The sequence below is a fragment of the Quercus suber genome, unplaced genomic scaffold, assembly GCF_002906115.3.
Source record: "Quercus suber isolate HL8 unplaced genomic scaffold, Cork oak 2.0 scaffold_650, whole genome shotgun sequence".
Lineage (NCBI taxonomy): Eukaryota > Viridiplantae > Streptophyta > Magnoliopsida > Fagales > Fagaceae > Quercus > Quercus suber.
Genome location: NW_027070091.1, coordinates 195489 through 217139, shown reverse-complemented (window position 1 = coordinate 217139; position 21651 = coordinate 195489). Strand labels below are relative to the sequence as shown.

Genomic DNA, 21651 nt, shown 5'->3' with positions numbered 1-21651 from the left:
TTTTATTAAAGTGTGTCTTGGGGTTTTGATTGATTTCATCATTTTCAGTGCAAAGTCATATGCTTTTCTTTTTTAATCAAGATGCTTTTCGGTGCAACTCCATTTAATGCGAATTAGAAATTTGCTTTTTGTTAACAATTTTTTTTTTGGATTAGTTGATCCAAGGGCATAACTTTTATGTAAACAATAAAGCAAACAAATACTATTGTTTTTTTTTTTTTTTAATAGGGCAAGCATATATTGGAAATTGGTTGATAAATTTTTATCATGTAAACTTAATAAATTATAGTTAAACTTTAAGAAAAGTTTAAAATGTTGTATTAGGAAGGGATCTTCTCTCATTCAAATTTTCTTTTTTTTTTTTCAATTTAATCTAGATGTAAGATGCATAGAACTCTAAAGGTCTTAAAAATTTTATTTAAATGACATAAAACCAAATAAATGTCGTGTCTCACATCTAATTAAGAAATTTAAGGTGTTAAATGACTAATGAGAGTGCATTTATACTACAACTTATGCTCTTCAATTCAAACACATAACTACACTAACCAATGTCCAATGCTATACTCTTTAAAAATTATTCATTATAGTCATACCTTCAAAAAATAAATTAATGTAATCACTTATTATAAGTTTGAATTTAATTAATGGACCTAACGTCTAACACCTAATAAACTACCACTATATTTTACCCTTCTTCCCCACCCCAACGCCGGCCCCACACACACACCGGTTGGGATTTGATACTTTTAATGTTTTGTATGTAACAAATTGTATCTATGTTTTATCAATATAATATTTTTATAAATAAGTTAGAATTTAAACCTTTAATGTCATTCCACAATAGGACACTAGTAATGAAATTCTTTTTTGTAAAAATGTATCTAATGAAATGTTTATCATATCTCTTAATTGAATATTTATTTTCTATTACCCTATTCGTCTGTTTATATACTATTTATTGTTGAAAATTAAAAATATTGTAACAAAATAATTTTTAAATATGTAAATAGTATTGTAAGACTTAATTTTAATTTAAAATTTGCTAAATTCTATACTTATAAGTCTCATAAATAATACACCAAAAAAAAACAAATAAACAAACAAACACAACCACGTTGCTATCCAAACAAATGCTATGTAAAACCCTTGTTTACACACTCTTGGTACAATTTTGGACTGTCGAAGGACATGGCACGCTCACCAAGTATGTGAGATACATTGTATCTTAATTCTTATGGACAGCCCAGGTCGGTCCCACTGGACTTTCCGGTTCCCACTCACCGGGGTCTGTAGACTCTGAGTACTATTGTTGTTGTTTTTGTTTCAAAACTTTATTAAATTTTCCATCAGTATGCTGCCAAATCTGACATTGTGTAGAACACAAGTATTCTATTCCCCCTCTCTTCTGTTTACGTATAACAATCGTTCCTACGTACGTTAATCACTTTTTTCCATATTAAGCTTTCAACCTGATGTGTGGTCTCAGATTCAAACATGGCATTATTAATAGCTCTGAGGAATCTCAGGCTATTAAGCTGATTATTTTATTAGATTTTAGTTAATCCAATTAATAAAATTTTTAATGATTAAATAAAAAATTTTAGATTCAATTTTTATCAATATAAAAAATTAATTAGTATTTTAATCTGATAATAAAAATAAAGATAAAGAATTATTATTAATAGCGAACGTTAAGGATCTGTCTGATTGGAGGAATGGAAAAGTGGGAGGATTGAAAATTAGTGAGAAGATGGAAAAGTGAGAGAATAGAAAATATTTAGTTTTCTTTCGTATGTGTTTAGTTAGAGGAGTGAAAAAGTGAGAGAGTAGATAACTTTTTTGTTTGGTTGAAAAGAAAAGTGAGATGATAGAAAATGTAGTTTATATAAATTAACTATTATACCCTTATTACATAATAGGTAGAAAATATATTTATTTGCACTCATTAAATAATATAAAATTTACCAACAATTATATTTTTCAATGAGAAGTGTTACGTTCACAATATTTTTCGCAATATTTTCAAAATAAAATTTATGTGAAAAGTTGTTACTAGTTCTAATTTGAACCTACCACTAAAATTATTTTTTTACTCACTAATATTAACTAATAATAATTTATTACTTAAAAATTTGAAAAAATGACCGGCCCAAAACAGATCATATGGCCACGTGTCACGCCCTGATTTCACTGATTTTTCAATGGATCGGATGGTTGAAATTGAGTTATCATAGTTTTAATCCTCGAGCCTACTTGTGGGGTCCAGGTGCCTATGATTATAGATTAGAAAAGTCGATAGGAGGAGGTTTTTTTTGGACTATGTGAGGACCACCATAGAGGCCCATTCTCGTGATGAAACCAACAGGGCTATTAACTGTAGGTCGGCTGGTCGGGTGTGCGATTATTGGATAATTTAAGCATAGTGTAGTGTGTGTGATGCTACGTGTGTGTTATAAATGTATAATTTTTTTTTTTTTTTTTGATAGGGTTATAAATGTATAATTGAGTATGTACAACTGTAGAACTAAAAAAACGAAGTTTATAATTGAGTACGTAAGCCAAAAAATAGCAACCCAACAATATACGTGTAATTTATTCAGAAAAAAAAAAAAAAAAAACAATATACGTGTAATTTTGTATGTGTGTATAGGGCCGGTTTTGGTGTAAAATGAATTAAACTTTTATTTTCATACATGTCATTTTCAACCTCACTTGTCACTCACACTTCTTTGAACTAAAGAGAGAGAGAAGATATGAGAGTCTTGAACATGAATGAAGTAGCACATAGAGAGAGAAGAGGAGCCACCTATGAACCGATTAGACATCGTGACCCAATCGAGTGATCCACCCATGAACTGATCAAACCACCGTGACCAAGTTAAGCAACCCTCCCATGAATCGATCGGACTACTATGACCACCCAACTACTAACGCCGACCACCCACCCCTAGATGTTTTCGTCTCTACCTCAATCTTGTCACTACCCCTCTAGATCAAACCACTGTGTCCAAGTCGCCGCTACCAAGCATTACAGTCATCTGACCCACCCATGAATTGATCTCTCTCTTCTTGATCTACCTCTCTCTCGCTCCCTCTCTCACAATCAATTTGGTTTGAGTATCATTTTTTTTCTTTGGATTTTTATATTAGAAATTTTTAATTATAATATTTGTTTGAAAGTTAGAAAAAAAGTGTTTTCTAGAGCAAATTTTTGGATACAACCAAGTACCTTGAAAATATTTTCACTAGAAAACATTTTACAGTCATAAAACATTTTAGTAATTTTACATTGAACGAAACGCAATCTTAATCACAATTTCAATATCGAGTGAGTTCAACCGCTAACGATTATAAAAGGGGGAAAAAGAGTATAATATATTAAGTTGTGATCTTAAGTTGAATCTTAGCCTGTGATCNCCTAGATGTTTTCGTCTCTACCTCAATCTTGTCACTACCGCCTCTAGATCAAACCACTGTGTCCAAGTCGCCGCTACCAAGCCATTACAGTCATCTGACCCACCCATGAATTGATCTCTCTCTTTCTTGATCTACCTCTCTCTCGCTCCCTCTCTCACAATCAATTTGGTTTGAGTATCATTTTTTTTTCTTTGGATTTTTATATTAGAAATTTTTAATTATAATATTTGTTTGAAAGTTAGAAAAAAAGTGTTTTCTAGAGCAAATTTTTGGAATACAACCAAGTACCTTGAAAATATTTTCACTAGAAAACATTTTACAGTCATAAAACATTTTAGTAATTTTACATTGAACGAAACGCAATCTTAATCACAATTTCAATATCGAGTGAGTTCAACCGCTAACGATTATAAAAGGGGGAAAAAGAGTATAATATATTAAGTTGTGATCTTTAAGTTGAATCTTAGCCTGTGATCTTTATTGGGGGCCCACGACCACGGAATAGTTGACCTCAAACTCTGAGTCTTTGTGCTTAGTTAATTAGTTTGTGAGTTACAAATTTTGGAGCTGCTGCTGCTGATTACGAAGAGAATTAAAGAATTAACAATCCCAACAACGTTTACGGGGGAATAATGTGAATATCACCACAATTGTTGATTAATATGCATGATGCACATCTATTCAGCAAAAAAACAAAGCATGATGCACACCTCACGTTGTTGGTCAATGCATGGTTTAAACTCTCTCGTGATTATGGAAACAAAAACAAATCTGGGTGTGCAAAGTGCATGCCTTCGTATATTAATTATCACATGCATGCTTTAGTATATTAATTATCACATTGATTAAACGAAACTTTTACTCAATACTATACTAGCAGTATTTTATTTCTCCAAGTTTTTTTTTTTTTTTTCATTAACTAAACTTTTACTTCTACTAATATTTTGTTTCAATGACAGTAACGCCCCTTTGAAATTATTTCGTTTCATAATCCTTTCCTTTCTTGAAGTTTATTTCTCCTTTTTTTTTTCTTCTCTTTGTTATTTCATAATTCAACCACTACAAACTTACAATAAAGGTAAATAGATTCAAATTATAAATGTTTTTGTTAAAAACATCAAAAGATGTCAGTTAAACTATAAAACTAATAACAAAGTTTAATTTTCTTGTTTTATATCGTATAATTTTTAATTACTTAAAATGTATATTCTAATTTTTTTAAGACTTAAATTCTCTATTAAAAAAAAAAACACTTAAATCTTTTGAAAATCAGCTTCAAAATCTTTTACTTAGTTAATTGAACTTTTTTAAAAAGAGAAATGATATGTCTACAATATTTTTACAACAAATCCTAAATGGCAGGTTATTATTGGTTGTTATTATTGGGGCAAAAAAAGTAATGTTAGTTTCAAATTTGAACCAATAACAACTAATCACCTATGATTTGTAGTAAAATTGTTGTAGACATAGCATCTCTCTTTTAAAAACCATGTTGATAACAATATGTATGAGCATAACTAATATCTTGAGGGTACATGCATATACTTAATACTTGATTTTGCTGGCACCCTTCTATTGTTGATAAATGTAGGTTTACACTACCTTGACACCTAATTAATATATTATTAATTAGTAATTAATGCATAATAAAAATAGCATATAAAATAAATCCATATAAAAGTAATAATGTAATATTATTCTCATCATAAATTAATAACTTAGCAAGGTATGAAACTGTGTGGCATCCAAAGATTGTAAACATATTATAGACATATAATTTTTCTTTATAGTTTCATCTCTCCCTTAAAAAAAAAGAAAAAAAGGAAAAGAAAAATTTGCATCTATCTTTTTCTCTCTCTTAAATTATGCAAGATATATATTAACTATATAATTTATATATTCATATACAGCTAGGTACGTAATAGGTATATAAATATTGCTTGACTATTAACCATTGCCTATAATGTTGCTCTAGGGGCGCTGGCAACGTACGCCTATGTTTCGTGTTGCGCACAGTAAATCATTGAGCAGAGAAGCCTTTTTTTTTTTAATGATAAAATTAAACATCCATTAATTAGCAGAGAGGCTAGCTGCAGCTTTCTTGGTAGGGAGCATGTGTGATTATTGCTTGTTATGGTAATAAAAACTAAAAATATATGGCAGTGGCACTATATATACATGGAGGACCATTTTTAGAATCTTTGTTGTTATAGTTAATCAATATATATACATATATATATATATTAATAGTCAAAACTAAGAAAAAAATTCAATTAAATTCTAAATTAGAGTCTAATTTTAAGCCACATGTCTCATTTAATTTTTAAATTTTTGTTTAAAGTGAATTATTATGTGCAAAAATCAAAGAATCTAAATTTAATTAAATTCTAAATTGAATTTTAATTAAAGTTCAATTTTGCGTTATATATCCTATCTAATTTTTTAATTTTTGTGGCAAATGAATTATTGGGTGCAAAAACTGAAAAAAAAAATGTATAAAATGAAAAACCCTTACATATTTTAAAAATTCATAGCTTAAAAAATGTGTAAATAGTAATTCTTACACAGAATTTAATTTGAACTCACATATATATATATATATATACATATGTAATTGTAATTTTTTTTTTTTATAAATGTACCGGTGCATGTGCGCGGGGTTATACACTGGTGCATGTGCATGGAGTTATACACTAGTGTGAAATAATTAACAATTCTATCTGCTAGCTAGTGTGGTCATAGTAACATGATTAACATTTTGTTGGCCTATTCCAATCTACGATTTTCTATGTTTTAGACTTTAGCAAATATTTTGTTAGTTATAATTTTAAGAAATAAATAAATAAATATAGGAACATAATTAATACCGTATAACTTGACCAGTTTTTGGGTAAACCGAGCTGAGGTCTTTCCTGCTTCTTCAAGACTATCCCAAATTGGGTTGTCTTTGGTGAGTTTGTGGTCGAGCTAAAGAGGTAACTTCGTGAAAAAGGTCGAGCTAGCTAGTTATTTTTTTTTTTTTTTTTTTTTTTTTTTTTTGAGAAGTAAGTCGAGCTAGCTAGTTAGATCCAGTGGACCAGGTGTTAGACTGTACCCGTACAAAATAGTATCTTTGGGTTGTAGATAACAAGAAACCTATCTATTTGAACACTTCTAGCTCAACAAACATTGCTAGCTAGCTTTGTTCACTTCAACAAATATGGGCTCTGGATTGAAGGCCTACAAACATTTTATAAAGTTCATGAAAAATAAAAATGAAAGTTCATTTCTTTGGGGCCCAAACTCAATGAAGGCTTGCAGCACTTCCTGGTTCTATAAGAGTGTCAATCATGACTCATCATCATAAATTCCATAATCCTGAAAACCAAAAGCTAGCCCAATAACTCCCTGCATATACCCTTTGTATAAACAAGAGCTCCAATCTCATCCCTGTTCACAAAAACCTCATTAAAAATATTACAATTTTTTTTTGAGAAACAAAATATTACAAAATTAAATGCAAGAAAAAATCAAGTAAAATGAACACTGAGACACATTATACCATGATAATCAGATACTAATGGCATCCAAATAATGCTTAATTTTTTTTAGAGAGTTTCAATCTATGACGTCATTTTTTGATGATAACTCTTTATCATCAAATCAAGATACCAATCAGTTTTTGGTGTAGGTAGAAATTGACTCTAAATCTCCTATTCAACCATAAAAGATATTACTAGTTGAGCTAATTAATTCAAAGCATCAATGTTTAGACTACGATCATTAAAATTTACAAGGTGCCAATAGCCACTGCTTTGAAAGGGCTCCTTTACTATTTGGGCTATAGATCCACATGATGGGTCCATTTAAGTTTCAACCATTATAAAAATGAAATAAATAGATGAAAAATATTCTGTTGGGTTGAGATTTGAGTCTATGCCTTTCCTTCCATAATAATTTTATTTTTATTACAAGGGATAATTCGAGTTTTTGATGCAGACAAGATTTAAACTAAGGTGATTAGAGTCTTTTAGAAATGTGATTACTATATGAATTAATTGCTTTTTGGGTAAGTCCATATTAGGTCATTCTTGCTCTTTCATGACTTTCCCGAGTTGGACTATCTTTGGTGAGTTTGTGGCCAAGCTAAGTAGGTATTGTGGTGATAAGGTTTGGTAAAGCTGGGCAGATGACCTGTTCTGATTTGAACATATAGTTCAACCATATTTTATTTTCACATAGCAAAAGAAGAGTGTACTTTGGTCACTTTTGCAAGTATGGACTATAGATTTGAAAGGCTAGAACTATTTAGAAAATTTATGGGCAATAACTTTTCCTTCTAGTTCTATAATTTAATTTTATCTAGTGTATCAAAAAGCTCATAGAATTAAAGTTAATTTCTAGAAGGGCTTGATAACAACACATAAGCCTTAACAGTTAATCCCCTTCAAATACTTTCCTAGTAAAAAGGCTTGAGAACCACACCTATAAGCCTCATCAATCAATCCTCTTCGATTTATGTTTGATTCTGTTCTCATGTTGGTCATGTCCTCCATTTCCTATAACAAAATCAAACAAACGAATACAGATTCCAATTAAAATCAAGATGATAATCAGTATTTATCCAAATCAATAATCATCACCTAAGCAGACTCTTCAAATACCCAAATCGGTTCACAACAATAGCAAAATCTAATATATTCTCCCAGGGCCCAAATATATTCATTTCTCCAATCATTAGAATAACAAAAGCGCAAAAGAGCAAAGTGCACCGTGTCAACTAATGAGGGCTACGTTTGGCCCACATTGCAAAAACTTTGGACTTGGAGCATCTACATGTGTAAATTGTAATACCCAAATCCAATGATAAAGGAAAAGAAAAGAAAATGAAATAGCATAACAATAAAAGGGCGGTTTTGTGGGTTTCAGTTAGGTCAACTAGTAAAGTCTATGATTGTTGAATAAGAGATTTGAGATTCAATCTCTGCAGATCCGTTTGGATAGAATTTATTGTTGCTGAAACTAAAAACTGAAAATACTGTAGCAAAATGATTTTTAAATATGTGAATAGTATCATGGGACTCATTTTTAATATTTTTTAGTGTGTGAACAGTGCTATGTACGTAAACAGTGATTTTTATCCCCTGTATAGTGAACCCATGTGATGTTACTATTCATGCGCAGGGAAAAAAAAAAGAAGAAAAAGAAAAAAAGAGAAGAAAACGCAAACTTATAAACGCAGACGCCCAATCCAAACCCCACCAAAAGAGTTTTTAACTAGGTGTAGATTAATGTAAGTGAACTTTTAATTGACTAGTATAAAACTGTTATTTATAAAATATATTATTTTTCTTGCAAAATTTGATTCAATAATTCCAACTATTTGATTTAAGAAATGAACATTGTATTCCTTATTGAAATATTTGAAAGAAAAAATATTGACAAATTTTCTCATTCAAAAATTCTGCATTTTTTCAAAATTGATAATTAAAAATTTCGCTTCCCCAAATAATGGTATATAATAATTAATGATTCATTGGATATATGATACAAGTAATGTGCAGGGAGAGAGAGAAATAGCTAAATCTTCCTGTAATGGATTTATAATTATTTTGTAATAAGGTATAATAATGTAATATAGAAAATGTAACATTTGCTTCAAGCATTGTCTACTTTGGTCCTATTTGGTCATTTATGTCAATTTTGGTCCTATTTGGTTCATTTCGGTCTAATTTGGTCCACATCAGTCCTATTCAGTCCACGTTGGTCTTATTCAGTCCACTTTGGTCTAATTCAGTCCATCATATCCTCTTCGGTCCAGAGTGGTCTTATTCGGTCTTATTTTGGTCCACTTTGGTACTATTCGGTCCAATTCTGTTTATTCTGTTCTCTTCACTCCAATTTAGTCCTATTCGGTCCAATGTAGTTCTATTCTGTCCAATTTGGTCGTATTCGGTCCTGTTCAGTCTATTCTTTCTACTTAGTTCAATTCGGTCCATGTTGGTCCTATTAAGTCCAATTTAGTCCTATTCGGTCGAATTTGGTTATATTCTGTCAACTTTGCTTCTATTCAGTCCAATTTGGTCATGTGGTCAACTTTGCTTCTATTCAGTCCAATTTAGTCATATTCGGTCCTATTCTGTCGGCAGAGTCTTAAGACTTCATGCAGCAACCAGCTCTAGATTTCACATCCCATTTGATGGTTTGAATGATGCTCTCTCCAAAATTTATTTGCAACCATATGTGATGCTCAGAAGCTGCCCAAGCCACCTTGCAAACAAAAGAATCTAAGACCCTTTCCCCTCAAAGCTTTGAAAACCCAACTTAAGATTATTTCAGCCCAGCACNCTACCAAAAAATAAAAAATAAAAAAAAAACCCAATATATATCACCTTTAGAGCAAGACTTAGGTACAGTACTTAGGTGCTATTCCTTAGACTCCCTTTTTAAGATTCTGCCATGTGGATTTTTTTTTATAGAATAGAAGTGTATCTTTTAGTTAAGTAGTCATATGGCTAAATCTTGAAAAGGGAAGTTAAGGAACAGTACCTAAGATACTGTACCTAACTTTTGTCCATCACCTTTATATCCCTAATTTATGAGTCTATCATGGTTTGTTAGTTTGTTTTTAAGTGCCAAGGTTATAGATACATGTATTTGATCTTTCAAGGATTAACACTGGAGCAAGATTAGCAAACTTGTGTCTCTACTCAGTTAGAAGTAATCTGTGCCTTTCTGAACATGACATGACTGCTAAGCAAACTGTGTCCAAAATTTCCGTCTTCTATGCTATGAAGTGGAAAATTGTTTGGACTACATTTTTCTTATTGATCTGTACCTAAGTAGATCCATTGTGAAATTTATCAGTAATTTAAATTTCTTTCATGGTTTTGTTTGTACAACCCCTGCCTCAAAGTCTTCTCAGATTTAGTGTATGATATCTGAACTGTGTTGCTGTCATCTGCCTCTTACAGTTCTCCATTTATCACAAATACACACACACACACACACAAAAGGGCCAGCGTTATTATGAGTTATTATTATTATTCTTAAAGAAGATTCACCTCTGACTTACCTTCTTCAACTTGGTAATCCTCTATTTGTGTATACTTAAGAAATTTTCTTTCTTGTCAAATTATAGAATCTAAACATCATATCATAGAGTTAACAAAAGGAAAAAGAAAAAGACGAAAGAATCAAAACCCACACTAGACTACCCTTGACCATTGTTGGTTGGTTTGGTAGGGTTGAACCGGCTAACAACAATTTATATCATATTCATTTTAATCTCTTCTCAAGTAAAAAACCTTTGAAACACTTTTCATTGTATATATGTCATGGCATTGATGTCAATTCATGAACAATGCAATTGTGTATCATGTATGTAAAAATTATTAAAGAATGTTATACATCTGCATACATATAGATACATATACAACCATAATCTTTTTCTTTTCTTTTCTTTTTTTGAGAAAAATATACCACCATAATCTGAGTAACTATAGACTAAGTAGCTAGTTCAATCTCAAAAGTTCTATGCACAGGTTTGGAATTAGATTGCTCAAGAGTGTTTGCACTCGATGATGATATTGATGTAGTATACGAACCCCCATTGCTTCCATTATCTAGGTTCATAGTTGGGTTAGGAGATACCATGTGCTCAAAAGGAAAAGGTGGTGGAGTAATTTCCATGCTTCCCTCCAACATCTTCACCACAGTGCTCATTAGAGGTCTGTCATCAGGTGAATACTGAACACACCACAGAGCCACCATTATCACCCTCTCTGCCTTTTCTTTGTCCTTCTCTTCAATCCCACAAAGTGACATCATAACTGCTAATTCAGAATTGTCAAACATGTCCCATGTCCATCGTGGAAGCCATTGTCGTGACTCAGTTTGATTCTCATCAAAATTTCTTCTCCTCCCCACAATTTCAAAGAGCAGCATTCCAAAGCTGTAAACATCACACTTGTGAGTCACAGGATAAGGCTTCCAGAGCTCAGGAGCAGCATATCCTGGTGTTCCTCTGCCATTTGTTAATAGTAAGTGACTACTTCCTCTGTTACAAAGCTTTGCTAATCCAAAATCAGCAACTTTTGGATTCAAATTTTTATCAAGAAGTACATTTCCTGGCTTTATATCATAGTGAATAATTCTTTGTTGACATTCCTCATGCAAATAAGCAATCCCTTTTGCAGTTCCAACTGCAATGTCATAAAGCTTCTCCCATTCCAACATCTCTTGGCTGTTCTCGCGGAACAAGAAGTTGTCAAGGCTACCATTTTCCATGCACTCGTAAACAAGTGCTCTCATCATGGGGTCGAAGCAAAAACCATAGAGTCTAACTAAGTTGATATGGTAGGTTCTTCCCATGGTGCTTACTTCTGCCATAAACTGCTCTTCAACTCGCTTATTCAATTCACCATTAAGCACTTTGACAGCCACTTGCATTCCATTTGGGAATTGCCCTTTGAAGACTACACCAAAACCTCCTGAACCCAATATGGTGGAGTAATTTTCTGTGAATTCTGCAAGTTGTTTAGGTGAGAACCTGATGGGCTTTTCTCTTGCCATGTTGCTGAGGAATCTCTCCATGGTTGCATGCTCGACTTGTGAATCTCTAAGTACTGGGAAAAGTGGTGTTTCTGCTTTTTCGATGTCTTGGGATGATGAATGTGGATTTGAAGCTTTATCAGTGTCTGCAGTGGCTAACCTGGCATAAGTTGGAATTGCAGTCCCTGCCTTCCTCAAACAATCAATAATGGCATATACTATGGCTACAATTGCAACCATCACCACCACACCTGAAACTGAAAATTGGAGGAGAATTATAATTCAATTATGCCATACAAATTTGTACACTCAAATTCAGGAAAAAATTAATTTTGGGTAAGAATTTTTAAGTAACAACATTTCCAAAAGTAATGGTGTTTTTTCATGAAGGGAAAATTACAGTATACCCTTAAACATTGAGCTCCATTGCAGTTAACTTTGTGATACTTATCTCCTTGTATTTTTTTTTTTAATGAGCCGTTTCTTCTAACTATAAAAGAATTTGATGATGTAGCAAGTGCCAAATCACATCTTGAGAAAGAATTGAAGAAAAATATGTTTCTACTTTCTACCTCACATTTCTAGTTCTCTCACTTTCTTCTTCAATCATTATTTGGCTTTCTGTTTGTTCACAAAACATAAGTTCCAAGGTAAAACAATGTTTTTCTTAACTCTTTCCCTATGGGTGTTGTCGTCACTTGCCACGACAACCTTAGGTTTAGCATAAGAGCACATTACGTTTAGTATGGTAAACTTAAAGGCTAAAACCCGACAACATATGGTATTACAAAACCATGGTAGTCCTTGCTAGCAATATCCTATATTTTAGGGGAAAACATATTTATGATTGTTAGAAGTTGGTCGAACTTGGCAAACCAAGTCGCCCATTACTAGTTAGGACCTATTTATTTAATTAACTCCCCATGTAACATATATAAAGGGACATGCTCTCTATCACTTGGGGGTGTGTTATAAAGGGGTGTAATTTGTGTAGTAAATGCAAAAGAAAAAGGCAGAAGAAAACTCTCCCTCTCTCTCTTATGCTCTTAGATTCTCTCTATTATGGTTTTTAGACTCTGGATTTTGTGTGCCTTCTCTAATAGCAAACCCCACCATGAGCAGTAGATATTTGGAACACTAAGGCAAATTTACAATGTAAAACAACCATATACAAGGTCATAGATGCATGTATTCCATCTTTCAAAGATACTATCTTAGGATAGCAGAGAAGGGTTTGATTCCCTCCTTGTGTAACTTCAATTTAAGTGCCAACTAACATTTTTAGAACTGACAGTACTTTTCCCACACACACACAAAAAAAAAAAAAAACTGAAAGCTGAAACATCATTGAGAGACTGAAACTGAATAAATATAAACATAAAACAGCAAACTCTTTTTTGGTTAGACTTAGACGCAACAACTGAAACAGTAACCAACAACAGAACATATATGCATGATGATTCAAACACTTCAAATAGCTTACCAATAGAAGCTATTGTAGCCCATTTCATTGTGGAACTAACCCCATCATTGAAATTTTTGAAAACATTCTGGGCCTCATCGTCCATATTGCTGAATCCACCATAGGAGTCCACTTGGGAATCCTTGGCACCAATCAAATGGCCATGACTATCAAAAACAAACTGAATTGGAGGAAGGCTCCTAGTCATCACTTTTCTATAGGTATAAGCTTCAACCAAATTCTCTCAAGAAGATGAATATGATAATGATGATAATGATAATGATCACGTTACAAAAGCAAGCATAAAATATATGTAAGTAAATCATGGATTTGCCACCACATATGATCTTGACTTTGACTATATAACGCGTTTTCAATCCTAAAACTTAAAAAAAGTCTCCAAACGAAACTTCCTAGCAAACGTTGTCTTAAAGAGCCAAAAAAAAAAAAAAACTCCTTTCTTATGTTTGGATACACCGTTTATGATTCTGACTTAAAACTAATAAATATATGATAAATTTACATGATTTTCAGGGTCATGTTTTTGAAATCATCACAAGTTTAGTTTAGTTCATTTCGACGGTGTGTGGATCCGCACTTGTGTAACAAACCTGTTTTTTCTTAGATACTCTTAAGAAAATCGTTAATAAATTATGTTATGAATGGTTAATAAACTATATGAGGAAAATTTTAATATTATTTTTATAGGAAATAGAAAAATCTGTCAATATAATTAATTGGTTTATCATTTTTTCATAACATTCGTTAACGTTTTTGTTTTTTTTTCTTTAATCACAAGTTTAGCTCATTTTGGCCGTATGTGGATCAACAGGTTTTTCCTGGAAAAAATATTGTCTCGAAACTCAATTGAGAAACCCGCGTGGGCGTGGGCGTGTGCGTGTGAAGCTAGGAGTGATTTTAAAAGTCTAAAACCATGACTTGGTCAAATTAAAAGGGCTCATGTTAATTTCAGCAAGTCTTGGCAAACCAGTAGACTTGGACGGCTTTAGATTCGATTCGGTGGGGTATGGGCTAAAAATGAGTAGGGCCGAAATTGGTTTTAAAATCTTTGATCCGTATCCAATTTTTAACGAGTCGGATTAATCGGTATAGTTCATCTTTCTTTCTTTTCTTTTCTTTTTACATACGAAATAAATTTAAATAAATAAATAAACTTTGGTATATTCCTATTTTCTTCCTTTCAAATAAAAGAAGAAAATACTCAAAAATATAAGTTACATATATAATATATAAATTTTTAAGTTTGCAATTAAAGGTTTACTTAAACTAATAATTACACAAAAAATAGAAGAATACCCGGATACGGGATACTGTAGACCAAGTATGAACCTCATGTGAACCTGCCATATATAAAACATGAAATACATTTTGTTGGGATTTAGGTGTATGTTCTATGTTGGCGTATTTTTGTGTCAAACCAATTGTTAATGACAGTGTATTCATGGTTGTTTTGTAATATGTCAAATTAATAATTAAGTTGCTTAAAGATTTCAAGTCATAGAAGACTCGCTTAATTAAAGTGATCAAGACAGTAAGTTCACTCAACCCTCATTTGAGCGATATTGTTAAAAATAAAAACAATAAACTAACTTTGAAGAACTGCTATTGTGTTCTTTTTATTGCTTTAATTATATTGCTTTGAATTGTGGTTTTTCTTTTTCTAAAAAAAACTATGACTTTGCTATTTGTTAAACTATATACTTTAGGAATAAAAACAATTAATCTATTAGAACCTCAAGTGATTAGCCTAGTGATTTCTAAAGCCACATGAGATTCTAGGTTTGAAACTTCTGTTTAATATATTAGGTTCATCCTCAAAAGATTCTTCTGCGTTATTATTTAATGTGTGTGGGACAGTAGAACTACACACACCCAGGAGAATAGTAAGATATTTGAAGAGTTTTGGAATTTGGACATCCTTATTAAGGGAAAAATCTAATAAGTAGAATGCTTGGGTTAATCTTAGTTTTTTTTTTTTTTTTTTTTCAAATTTAAATCACATACAAAAATTATTAAATATATAAAGTTTTAAGAATAATACAAAGCATGGGATGTGTAATAAGTAGCATGTCAAATATGTCCAGTTTAACATATCATGGTGGGATTACAAATGAACTACATAGAACAATGTTTGTTTAACTTAAGCAATGGAGGGACGTAGAATATAAAAAGATGTAGAAGGAGAGAATGGAAACATGGTTTGACGTAATGGCCCATGTTTACAACAAAAAACCCAAAGCAACTATATTTTGTTATATTGAATTGTGTGTTACAATAAATTTATCAATATGTGGTACATATAAAAATACTTAGGTTTAGTATGGATGGTAACCTAAAACCGTAATAGACTATGATATTACAAAACCATGGTAGTCCATGGTGACAATATCCTATATTTTAGGGGATACATATTTATGATTGTTAGAAGTTGGTCAAGCTTGGCTAACCAGGTCACCCATTAGTGGGCAAGACCTATTTAATGGATTAACCATATGTAACATATATACATGTCACTTGGGGTGGGTTATAAAGGGGTGTAATTTGTGTAATTGATGCAAAAGATAAAAGTAGAAGAAAACTCTCCCTCTCTCTTATGCTCTTAAATTTTCTCTATCATGGTTTCTAGGTTTTTAGACCATGAATTTTGTGTGTATTGCTCTAATAGTAGACCCTACCATGAGCAGTAGATATTTGGAACCCTAAGACAAAATTACAACAGAAAACAACCACATACAAGGTCCTAGATGCTTGTGTTCGATCTTTCAATGATAGTATATATCACAGGATAGCAGAAAAGGGTCTGATTCCCTCCTTGGGTAACTTGTTGTTTTTAAAATAAAAATTAAAAACACGCCCAAAAAAAAACCTATAAATGTTTAAACATCATTGAGAGACCAAAATTGAATAAACATAAAAAATCTACTATGGTCAAACTCAAATGGAATACGCTAACTTAAATTGCCCTCCTTATCCATTTTTAATTCATCAAAAAATAATAATAAATAAATAAACATAAGACACAACTTAACAACCTCTTTTTTTATTAGAAACAAGTTGTAGGATTCATATAATAGACAGCAGCCAAGAAAACATATATGCAGGATTCAAACATTTCTAATGGCTTACCAAGAGAAGCTATTGTAGTCCATTTCATTGTGGAACTAACCACATCATTGAAACTTTTGAATGCATTCTGGGCCTCTTCCATTTCCATATTGCGGACTCCAGGATAGCTGAATCCGCTGTAGGAGTGTACTTGGGACTCCTTGGCTTGGACCAAACGGCCATTTCTATCAAGAACATGCTGAATTGGAGGAAAGCTCATAGTCATCACTTTTTTATATGTATAAGCTTCAACCAAATTCTCAAGAAGATGAATATGATAATGATAATGATTTACCGAACAAAAGCAAGCATAAAGTATATTTATGTAAGTAAATCATGGATTTAATCGCCACACTTTAGGATTGACTTTGACAATAATTGTCCTTTTTTCAATAATAAAACTCTACAAGCGAAACTTCCACGCAAAAGTTGTCATTTAAAGAACCAAAAAAAAAAAAAAAAAGGAAGAACAAATACAAAAAATTATTCCTCATGTTTGGATACACACACGCTGTTTATGTGCAGTTGCGTACAGTGGATTACAACTTATTAAAATTAATAAATATATGTTAAATTTATGTTATCTTTAATTAGGGTATAGATGAACTACGTGCTTAGAAAATACACTAATTATTATTAAACATGCTAAGTTATACATTTTCGTTATAATTAAAATCGTATTTTTAAAATATAATTTCAGTTGTAAGTCCATGCCAGTATGTATAATGTATAAGTATTATCATTCCAAAAAATATATAAATAGCACCATCTCTAATACATATTATAAATCAACTAATATTTTTAATTTGGACCTCTATCATGTAAACGCGAAGAAAAAGAAGAAGAAGAAGTTATTCCAAAAATATATATAAATAACACCATCTCAAATTCATATTAAAAATAAATTACTATTTTTAAAATAAATTGTTATTTGGACCTCTATCATGTAAAAGAGATTGTTTCAAAACTCAACTGTACGTGGGTTAAAAAATAATAAGAAGAAGAAGAAGTGGGGGAAAGTGGAAACTCAACTGCGGGTCTGGTGAGAAACCCGCTTGGGCAGGTTGGAGTGATAATAAAGTCTAAATCCATGACTTTTTTTCTTTTTTCTTTTTTCTTTTTTTAAATAGGAATCTAAAACCATAACTTGGTCAAAGACTCAAAGTTAAAGGGCAAGTGATACTAGTTACTAACGTATTCAAAAAAAATTCAATAACATTCTTTTTTAGATAGAAATTCAATAATATTCTTATTTCTTCGTACAAGTTTTTATTTTTTTTTAGAAAATTTTTTATGATAGTTGAGTTGACAAATTTTTATAGATTCTTATTTAGATACATCATTAATATTAATTTTTTATTTACCATTGACAATTTTCCACAACATCAAGTGTCAAAATTGTTATGTCTATATACTTTCTCTAAAATGGCTCATGGCAACTTCAGCTAGATGGGTTTCAATTCTATTAAGTTGGATAAAGCTAAAAATGAGTAAGGTAAAATGGATTGCAAAATCTTTAATCCTTATCCAGTTTTCAACAAGTTTGATTAATTGGTATGATCTTCCTTTCAAATACACATAAAAGGAGAAAAATAAAAAAGAAGAAATACTCAAAAATAAAAATTACTTATGTAATACATAAATTTTTATACAGTTAAAGATTCTATTATATATGCATTACAGCATTCTCTTCCGAATTTTCAAACTATTTTATTTTACTATCTCAAAATCTACATTATTATTTATATCATACCATTTTACATTGCGCCCATCATTCTAATTTTTATTTTTACCTACAATATATTAAAATAATATAAATTACATAATAAAATAATATAAAAAAAATCTCTCTCTCTTCTCTCTTCATCTTTTACCTACAATATATTAAAATAATATAAATTACATAATAAAATAATATAAAAAAAATCTCTCTCTCTTCTCTCTTCATCTCTGTTCTGTCTCTCTATGTTTCTCTCTTCCTCATCCACCCACCACCAAAAATCACCACCACCACATCAGTCACAAACCCACCACCAGCAAGAAAAAACAAAGAAAAAAAAAAGCCACGGCCAAAACCCATCCCCACGGCCAAACCCAGAGCCACCACTACTGGACTTACCAAAAAAAAAAACCCACTAATACAAACCCATCAGATACATACCTCACTGCAAAACACACACAAAACTCATCAATCCATGCCTCACTGCAAAACACACACAAAACCCATCATCGGTAGCGATCTTGAGCAACCCATCACTGCAAAACATGCCGCCAACATCGCTGCAAAACCCATTATTGCAAAACCCATCGCTACAAATCTGAATACACATATCACAAATTCAAAATTTTATCCATACCGTTTTCACTCTCAGTCTCCCTTTCTCATCACTCTCTCCATTTGTGGCTTGGTGCTTCTCCACCTCCCCTCCGATCCTATCTACTGTTGATTATTACGGTGGAGCTCTGTTGACGATCACGGTGGATGATCACGGTGAATGATCATGGTGGAGCTCCGTTGATTGTAGAGAAGAGGGAGAAAGAGAGGAAAGTGACTGAGAGAGAGAAAGACAGATTTTTTATTTTTGAAGCAAAAGACAGAGAGATGAGAGACTGTGTGATGAGACAGAAAAGCAAGAATAAAATATTAATATAATCTTTTGGCAGAGTGCTACAATACCATCATAGCACTGTGCCAAAAAAATTTACAAATTTTCATGTTTAGGCTTTCAGATGTTGGGACAAATTGGGCCTTAATACTAAAATATGCTTACATTTGGCATTTAAATTTTACAAGCCCAGCTATAAATGCTCTTTCAATTGCAATTTTTAATAATCATCATGGTCCATGGGTGGAGGGAGGAGCTTTGACTTTTCAAAAATCTTCTCTTTCTCTTGTATTTTTGGCAAAAAGAATAATAATTTTAGATATAAATTTCAATTATAACTGCCTAAATTTTTACTAAAAACATGTAATGCATTTATATAGTTGGTTAATGTATTTTTTATTCCCACTGATTACTCTTATTTCATACATAGTTCATTAAATTAAAGTGTATTTAATATATACCATATGTAATTTTATTTTTATTAAATTGAGTTGTATACTTTTAAACATGTCAAGACTTACTCTTCTTTTTTCTTTTTCCTTTTTTTGCAAAGATGTTATTTGATGTAAATATTTTTGTTTAGGTAAGAAAATATCATATGTTAAATTAAAATTACAAATATTTAATGTATAAGAAATAAACAAATAATATATATGTGTGTGTGTGTGTGTGTGTGCATGCGCGCATGAGCGTGTATTATTCTTTGGATTTAAAGTATGTACTGTGTATATAAGAGTTAGGTCCTCTTGAATATATATCATTGTTAGTTTCTTTAAGACTCCTTCTCTCCTCTCCCTGTGTGTGTGTTAAATATTTAATATTCTCAAAAAAAAATTGTATATATTTAGCTTCCACCCTCCTTAGAAAAAATTGTATATGGCTCAACCATTGATTATGGAGCAAATGTCATAAATTGAAATTCTATCAAACCTATAAAAAAAATTAAAAAGGTTGAATATACACCACTATTAGTTTCTTTAAGACGCCTTCTCCCCTCTCCCCGTGTGTGTGATAAATATTTAATATTCTAAAAAAAAAATTATATATGTGGGAGTAAAAGCCCAAATTTGTATATTGGGCCTTGGGTCCTGTTTGAAAATGTAGGTACGTCCAAGGAGTAGCAAAGGCTTGGGAAAGGCCCCAGGCTGGAAGATCACGTAAGGAAATGATAAAGAAATATCGTCCGAGGAGTTTATCTTTCTCGAATATGAAGAATACTTTCAAGCAAATACCTGGGCAGCTTGGACAATCTTCCAAGAAGTTCCAACGATAAGGATGAACTTTATGCACAAATAAAGATGATAAGAACAGAGAAATATCTAAGGAAAAAGCCGCTACCACCGCATTAAATGCTTTGCAGCAACTTTTTTGGCCGCATTTATGTGGAGAAGACCCTGAACAGTGCAACCTCAGCTACCACCACTCATGGAGAACTAAAGAAGATATCTGATGGGACAGAGACTGAAGTGGATGCTTAGATGAAGAACAAGTGTACGATGAATATAGGAAAATAACAAAACTATATAAATGTAAAGGACCTCACATAATTGGGGGATCGGAAAAAAGAGAGAAGAAGAGAGAAGAAAGGTTCACTGTAGCTCTAAGAATTATATAAATGAAAGTTTTTCTCCTCGGACAAGAATTGATCCACGTCTCAAGTTTGTTCTTGCAATTATTCACCAGTTGAACCTTTTGTTGGACGTTGCTTAGTTCACTATTAGCCTAGTTCTTTCACCCACTCTCTACAAATTCATTATATTGGGCTAGTTGGGCTCATATTCCGTACCTTTGGGATTTGGGCCACAAATATAGACCCTACAATATATATTTAGCTTTCCCCCTCCTTAGAAAAAATTGTATATGGCTCAACCACTGATTATGGAATGGATGTTATAGGTTGAAATTTTATCGAACCTATAAAAAAATTAAAAAGTTTATATATATTAAAAGAAAATCCAATAATCAGATTTGATATAAGCATTATCTTATTTTACTGAGTTTACTCTTTCACAATTTAACTTGAAAAAACAAAAATAAAAAATACTAAAAAAATGTTAAAATTAGTGCTTATTATTATATTATCTCAATATATTAAGAGGATTCAGAGAGTTAATTATAATCTTTTTTTACTTTCAAAAATACCCCTAATTTAATTAATTTATCCTTATTTTTAAAAATACAAATTGAGGTTAAAACCATAAATAGACAAAAATCAAAAGAAAAAAAACTTGCTTGATATTAACTCCCCACTAGATAATCAACGTTGATCACAAAATAAATAAATAAATAAATAACTTCCCACTACCCACGTTCAAAAAATAAATAAATAAATAACTTCACCCACCAAACAAAAAGAAAAAACTATCCCACATTAAAATAAAAATTAAAAAAAAAAATGTGTTAGGCTAAACTATCCCACGTTTCTATTTTAAACTATTACATTATCATTTTTTTTTGGATGTATTACATTATCAATTTGGATTTGTATAAACACGCAAAAGCTTC

The 21651-nt window shown here is 31.6% G+C and overlaps 1 protein-coding gene across 1 annotated transcript; it reads right to left on the bottom strand.

Moving 5' to 3' along the window:
- Positions 1–10698: 10698 nt before the first annotated feature.
- LOC112011967 (rust resistance kinase Lr10) lies at positions 10699–13708 on the bottom strand. The gene is made up of 2 exons (XM_024044315.2): positions 13436–13708; positions 10699–12209 (listed from the first exon to the last, which is right to left on the bottom strand). Exons 1-2 carry the CDS (start codon positions 13620–13622, stop codon positions 10906–10908), a joined length of 1491 nt encoding a protein of 496 aa, XP_023900083.1. The 5' UTR covers positions 13623–13708; the 3' UTR covers positions 10699–10905.
- Between the last annotated feature and the right edge of the window lie 7943 nt (positions 13709–21651).